Source organism: Eulemur rufifrons, chromosome 28 (assembly GCF_041146395.1).
Source record: "Eulemur rufifrons isolate Redbay chromosome 28, OSU_ERuf_1, whole genome shotgun sequence".
NCBI classification, from domain to species: domain Eukaryota; kingdom Metazoa; phylum Chordata; class Mammalia; order Primates; family Lemuridae; genus Eulemur; species Eulemur rufifrons.
Window position 1 is genome coordinate 959,047 of NC_091010.1, and position 7,615 is coordinate 966,661.

The 7,615-nt window shown below is 40.7% G+C and overlaps 1 protein-coding gene across 1 annotated transcript; it reads left to right on the plus strand.

The window, feature by feature from the left end:
• Positions 1 to 3,737: 3,737 nt before the first annotated feature.
• Positions 3,738 to 7,047, plus strand: LOC138376547 (STE20-like serine/threonine-protein kinase). Its single transcript, XM_069460933.1, is given in 4 exon segments — positions 3,738 to 6,150; positions 6,153 to 6,535; positions 6,629 to 6,665; positions 6,668 to 7,047. Coding segments are annotated over 4 exon segments (3,213 nt in total).
• Positions 7,048 to 7,615: the final 568 nt, after the last annotated feature.

Consider the following 7,615-nt stretch of genomic DNA (forward strand, 5'->3'; position numbering starts at 1 on the left):
AAAAAAATTGTTGGCAATGAAAAACGAAAAGTTTGAACTCAACCTGGAAAATTAAGCAAATTTGACTTTTAAAACTGCTTAAATATTTTTCAGAGATGGGCATTAGAGTATCTAAGATTTTTATTTCAATGACATTGTTTAATATTCAAAATGTTTCAAAAATATATTAGGAGAATATTTTTGCTAGGAACGGAAAAATATTCTTTGATTTCTTCTAGAATGAATAGTTACTAATTAATGATTTGAAATTATTACCTAGAGCTTTTTTGGCTTAGTGATTCAACTTTGAAACAAAAATATTCTACTTTCACTGTAACCGAAGGCCAGATCTAATTCACTGCCTATTCTTGTATGGCCCATCAGCTGTGAGTGGTTTTTACTTTTTTTGTTTTGTTTTGTGTTTTGAGACAAGATCTTGCTCTGTTGCCCCAGCTAGAGTGCAATGGCATGATCATAGCTCACTGCAACCTCAAACTTCTGGGCCCAGGAAATCCTCCCACCTCAGCCAATAGTGTAGCTGGGATGACAGGCTCGTGCCACTATGCCCGGCTAATTTTTCTATTTTTTGTAGACATGAAGTGTCGCTCTTGCTCAGGCTGGTCTCGAACTCCTGACTTCAAGCAATCCTCCCGCCTCAGTCTCCCAGAGTTCTAGGATTACAGGCATGAGCCACCGTGCCTAGCTGGTTTTTCCATTTTTAAATAGCTGAAAAGTAATAAAAAGATGAATAACATTTTGTGAAGTGTGATAATTATATGAAATGAAAATGTCTGTGTCCATATGTAAAGTTTTCTTGGAGCATGGCCCAGTGTATTTGTTTGCACATGGTCTGCGGCTGCTTTTGAGACAGAAGAGCAGAGTGAAGTAGTTATAACAGAGACCATATGGCCCACAAAACCTAAAATATTTACTGATTGATCCTTTACAGAACGTTTTACTCACCTCTGGTCTAGATTAATTTGATGAAAGAACATCTTGAGGTTGCAAAGTGAATTCCTTAAAAACCATTAGCATGCACAGCTACTTATCTGAGCGAGCCAGACCTTTCTCAAAGCTCTGCAGCTAAAACCAATACATGGAAATAGACTGGTTGTAGGGCTGTTATTAGTACTTCAGAATTTTTTTATTAAATAAAATAAGCCTTGTGATATTTGTTGATTGAATCTGTAATTAATGTTATAAATTTGAAGTAGCATAAATTTGCGCCAATGAAATATCGGTTTGTGGTTTTATATTTTGGGCTTTGACTCAAGATTTCAGTTAAAAACAGCATCCACTCTTATTCCCAACATAAAGAGTTAAAGGAAGTGGGGTCCCCTAGGCACTTCAGTTCCATTCTTCAAGGGCCATTTCCGGTGCTGCCTCCTTCAGGTGGGCTCTGACCACGAGGTTCCAGACATCCCTCCCCCTGGGTGTGCGGTGGTCTTGCTCTTCCGCTCTGTGCACGTTTTGAGCATTCTGAGAAATTCTTTCCTCTAGTTGAGTCTCATCTCCTTGTTGAGGTTTTAGGTTTCTGAAAACAGGTGAAATGTCTACTCTCATACTAAACTCTTATTTCCTGACTGAATTATGCCCTCTGAGAGAGCCACAGTTTATTTGAGTCTCTATACCTCTCCCGACTTTCAGGGAGAGAAACTGAGCTAGTGTCAGTTTTAGGTTATTACAGCTGTCCAGAGGTTTACAGTTAAGAAACATCTTTTTTGTTGTTGTTGTTTTTTAAGGAATATAAAACTATTTATTGACCACTGTTCACCAGTATTTACAATAAACAACATACAGTTGGATACCATTCTGATTACTACAAGGCTGTTTTTCCTGGCTTCTACAGAACCAGTAATCCAAATACTGAAAAGATTGAGCCTACATGTAAGAAATGAGTTGGGGTAAGAAAAAAACATGCAGGTCAATAGTTTAGATTACAAAAAGTTTGTTTACTCATTTATGGCAGCAGCTCTGAAACTGCCAATGTTTCTAAACATCTGAGTAAGTTTCCATGGGCCAAGCCTCAGATATTCCATTAATCATGAACTTTTAGTCAATGCAGCACAGGGATTTCAAGTTTTTGTTTTTTTTTTTTTTTTTGGTTTTTTTTTTTTTTTTTTTTTGAGACAGAGTCTCACTCTGTTGCCCAGGCTAGAGTGAGTGCCGTGGCGTCAGCCTAGCTCACAGCAACCTCAAACTCCTGAGCTCAAAGGATCCTCCTGTCTCAGCCTCCCGAGTAGCTGGGACTACAGGCATGCACCACCATGCCCGGGTAATTTTTTCTATATATATTTTTAGCTGCCTATATAATTTCTTTCTATTTTTAGTAGAGATGGGGTCTCGCTCTTGCTCAGGCTGGTCTCGAACTCCTGAGCTCAAACGATCCGCCCACCTCGGCCTCCCAGAGTGCTAGGATTACAGGCGTGAGCCACCGCGCCCGGCCAATTTCAAGTTTTTGTAAAAGAATTTCTCACTAGGGGAATCTTTAATGTTCATTTAACTAAGTCTTGTTTACTGTATTAGAACACACCAGAATTTGTCTAGTTTCTTCATCTGGGTGGGGATAAAGCTTTTGGTAGCAATAAAGCTTTTCCTTTTAGGAACTTTACAAACACAATGTTGCATTTATATGAATATATATGTAGATACAGAATCTAATATGGCTGCCTTTAAATTATCCAATTAATTATGAACCAACTATTTAGTTTGAAATGTTACAGCTTCAGGAAAATTTTCAATTCTTAGGTTGCTCAGAATGATAGCATCACAGACACATGGGCTTACCCATGATTTTTGTTTGGGTGAATGTTTAAAAATAAAGAGAATCATTTACATATGCATTTTACGTATACACACACAAAACAAGTTTAAAAAACCCAGAATGGTCCTTAGGCATGAGTTAAACACAAGTTCTGACTGAATAATGGCTATGGAAATTTCTCCTAGCATTTAGAAAAGCTGTTCTCTAGTGCAGAGGTAATACTATACCATGGTATCATATGTTCTTTTCTAATAAAGGAAGCAACTACTGAAAGCTTTTATTTGTTCAAAGTAACCAGTGCTATTGATGCACCCCCCCAACAATTCTCTCAATACTACTTTCAAAACAAATGTATCAAACTTGATTTATTAGATGTAGTTATTTCTTCACACTAGTAAATCAAAAACCAACACCCAGATTGTGTATAAATATATATAAAAAACAATGCAAACAATTATTGAGCTTCATCTTCTGGACAAGAATGCCAAGTTCATCTCTCTTCATAAAAAGCAATTACAATTTGAGGACACTTCATTTTTGCTTCTTTTGCCAGCACCAAATCTGCCTCATCTGCATCTTTCCATTTCATAAGAAATATTAATTCTCCACTGCTATCCGTGGCACCAATTATTCTTTCAGGATCAAGACCTCTGGCAAAGCCTCTTGGTTTGTCAGCACCATCTTTTTTTTTTCTTTGATTTGCTAGCATCAGAGTCACTGTCAGATAAAGATTTTATTTTTGTACCATCTTTTTCTTTACCAGCTCTTTGAGAATTAAGAAATGCTTCAGGGAGACTCGCCGTGACATGGGCCTAAGCCACAGACACCGGCGTCTGGACAGCTCGGACCCGTCAGCCAGGCAGGTGCTGCCCCTCAGAGAGTGGGCTGGGGCCAAGGCTCCCACCTGCGCGGCCCCCCACCGTGGGCAGGTGCCGAGTCTGCCTTTTATTGTTTTTAGCGGTTAAGTGCAAGGAACTCTGGGTTGGAAGGAAAAATGTCCTTCTTCAATTTCCGTAAGATCTTCAAGTTGGGGAGTGAGAAGACGAAGAGGCAGTACGAACCTGTGAAGAGGGACCTGCACCCCGAGGAGTTTTGGGAGTTTATAGGAGAATTGGGTGAGGGAGCCTTTGGGAAAGTGCACAAGGCCCAGAATAAAGAGACCAGTGTTTTAGCTGCTGCAAAGGTGCTTGACACCAAATCTGAAGAAGAACTTGAAGACTACATGGTTGAGATTGATATATTAGCATCTTGTGATCACCCAAATACAGTCAAGCTTCTAGATGCCTTCTATTATGAGAATAATCTTTGGATCCTTATTGAATTTGGTGCAGGTGGAGCAGTAGATGCTGTGATGCTTGAACTTGAGAGACCATTAACTGAGTCCCAAATACAAGTAGTTTGCAAGCAGACTCTAGAGGCATTGAACCACTTACATGATAATAAAATCATCCACAGAGATCTAAAGGCTGGCAACATTCTTTTTACTTTAGATGGAGATATTAAATTGGCAGATTTTGGAGTATCAGCTAAAAACACGAGGACAATTCAAAGAAGAGATTCCTTTATTGGCACACCATATTGGATGGCTCCTGAAGTAGTCATGTGTGAAACATCTAAGGACAGACCCTGTGACTACAAAGCTGATGTTTGGTCCCTGGGTATCATTTTAATAGAAATGGCTGAGATCAAACCACCTCATCATGAATTAAATCCAATGCAAGTGCGGCTAAAAATAGCAAAATCTGAGCCCCCTACATTAGCACAGCCATTAAAATGGTCTTCAAATTTTAAGGACGTTCTAAAGAAATGCTTGGAAAAGAATGTGGATGCTAGCTGGAATACATCGCAGCTACTGCAACATCCCTTTGTTACTGCTGGTTCCAATAAACCAATCCGAGAATTGAGTGCAGAGGCAAAGGCTGAAGTAACAGAAGAAGTTGAACATGGTAAAGAGGAAGATGATGATGAGGAAACAGAAAATTCCCTGCCAATACCTTCAAACAAGCGTGCCTCCTCTGACCTTAGTATTGCCAGCTCTGAAGAAGACAAACTTTCACAAAATGCTTGTATTTTGGAATCTGTCTCAGAAAAGACAGAACGTAATACTTCTGAAGATAAATTCAACAACAAAGTTCTCATTGAAAAACCTACCACTGATGAACCTGGACAGGCTATGGATAGAATTAATGAACTTGTTGATGATGCTCATTTAGAAGCTATGGCTGAACTCCATAATAGAACAACAGTAATCAAAGAGAATGGGAGAGAGAAGAGACCTGAGTCTGAAAATCTACCTGATACAGAAAACCAAGAAACTGTGAACACTAATTCACTCAGTGAAGGAAAAGAGAATGATGCAGTGATAACTTTAGAAACAAATATTGAAGATAATCTAAAATCTGAGGAATGAAGGGATCAGGAAGAGAAACAGACATTTGAAAGTAGGCTTATAAAATCTGAAGAAATTAAAGATACTGTTATTCAAACAATAGATTCAGTTACTCAAGAGTCTGGAGAAAAAGAGGCAGATATTCAGGCAATTGATAGTGAAGTTGGGCTTAAAAAGGAAGACAGCCAAGAGAAATTGGGAAAAGATGACAAAACTCAAAAAGATGTGATCAACGATACAAGTAATGTGGTAGAAATAAACGAGGCAGTAGAAGTTCAGAAGGTTGTTGAAAACAGTGCTGAGGCTACTCAGAGTAATGATGGGGAAGAAGTGATTGAAGTAGACCAGAAATTAGTAAGCAAGCCTTAGGAGGATCCTGAGGCTGGTGGTACTAAGGAAGTTTCTATTAAAGAAATAGTTGAAACTAATGAGATAGATCAAAAATCTGTAGAAGGTAAAAATAAGGAACAATTAATAAATAGTTCAGAGAACATACTGGAGACCAGTGAAGAACTAGGGACAAATGAGGTTGAAGAAATTACTGAATCAAGTAGCAGAGAAAAAATAGAGGTCGAAAATGTAGTGATTGATGCTGACCAAAAGGCTTTAGGAGGTGAAACTCGGGATGCTCATAAAGCCACTACTCAGATAGATACAGAGAAAAAAGAAATGCCATGTGAAGTGTCAATTAAAACAGAACCTCAGGTTACTGAAGTTTCACAGCCCAGTGAACCTCAGCCTGTTCTAATACCCAGTATTAATATCAACCCTGGAGATGCAGAAAATAAAGGAGAAATCGGTGCTTTGTCAAAAACTGAAACCATGCTGCTTCCAGAATCTGAGAATCAAAAGGAAAATGATGCTGATTCAGGCACTGGTTCTAGTGCTGATAACAGCGGCATTGACTTGAATTTATTCATCTCTAGCTTCCTCAGTAAAACTAAAAACAGTGGATCAATATCTTTAAAAGAAACAAGAAGACAAAAGAAAACACTGAAGAAAACACGCGAATTTATTGTTGAGGTGTAGCAGTGAGTGTAACAACGTCAAAGATAGTTACAGATAGCGATTCCAAAACTGAAGAATTGAGCTTTCTTAGACATAAGAAACTTCAGGAATTAAGATTTCTTCAAAAAGAAGAGCAACGAGCCCAACAAGAGCTTAATAGTAAACTGCAGCAACAATGAGAACAAATTTTCCGGCGCTTTGAGCAGAAGATTATGAGTAAAAAACGACATTATGACCAGGAAATAGAGGATCTAGAAAAACAGCAGAAACAGACTATTGAAAGTCTGGAAAAAGAACACACAAATCGCTTGCAAGATGAAGCCAAATGCATTAAAGGAGAACAAGAGAAAAAGCTGTCCAAATTTCAGAATATACTAAAGAACCGAAAGTAGGAGGTTATAAATGAAGTGGAGAAAACACCCAAAGAGCTGAGAAAAGAGCTCATGAAACGCAGGAAAGAGGAGCTTGCACAAAGCCAGCATGCTTAGGAACAAGAGTTAGTTCAGAAGCAACAAGAATTAGATGGCCTCTGAGAAAGGTCATCCAACAACAGAAGGCAGAGTTGGCCAATATTGAGAGAGAGTGCCTGAATAACAGGCAACAGCTCATGAGAGCTCGAGAAGCTGCAATTTGGGAGCTTGAAGAATGACACTTACAAGAAAAACGCCAACTGCTCAAACAGCAACTTAAAGATCAATATTTCATGCAAAGATATCAGCTACTTAAGCCACAAAGTGAGGAAGGGAGGGAAAGGGAGTCTGGAAGCCCACAACGGCAGAGCCCTCTGGCGGTGACCCCCTCCATAGCATCCACGAAGCCAGACCCGCACAGACTGTCACGGGGACATCTGGTCGACCCGTGCACCATGGCGTCCGCACCCAGCATGGGCAGAGGCACCAGTGAGTGAGCCAGCGAAGGGGCGGAGGGTGGGAGGAAAAAAAAAAGTCACATCTTCGGCCACGTAGCGAGGAAGGGAGGGAGAGGGAGTTGAGAAGCCCACAATCCCAGAGCCCTCTGGCGGTGATCCCCTCTGTAGTGTCGACAAGGCCGGCCCTGCAGAGACTGTGATGGGGACATCAGGTCGACCCCGTGCAGCATAGCAACCCCGCGCCTCACAGGTGGAGGTGCGAGTCAGGGAGCCAGTGAGGGGGCGGAGGGTGGCAGGAAAAAAAAAAAAGTCACACCTTTGGCCACGTAGTGAGCAAGGGAGGGAGAGGGAGTCGAGAAGCCCGCAACCGCAGAGCCCTCTGGCGGTGACCCCCTCCATAGTGTCGATGAGGCCGGCCCGCAGAGACTGTGAGGGGAACATCTGGTGGACCCCATGCACCACGGCGTCCACGCGCCGCAAGGGGGGAGGCACGAGTGAGCGAGCCAGCAAGAGGGCATAGGGTGGGAGGAAAAAAAAAAGTCACCTGATAATTGAGAGTTTGTGTGTTTTCAGGAATTTGTCCATTTTCTCAACTTTTTCCAGTTTA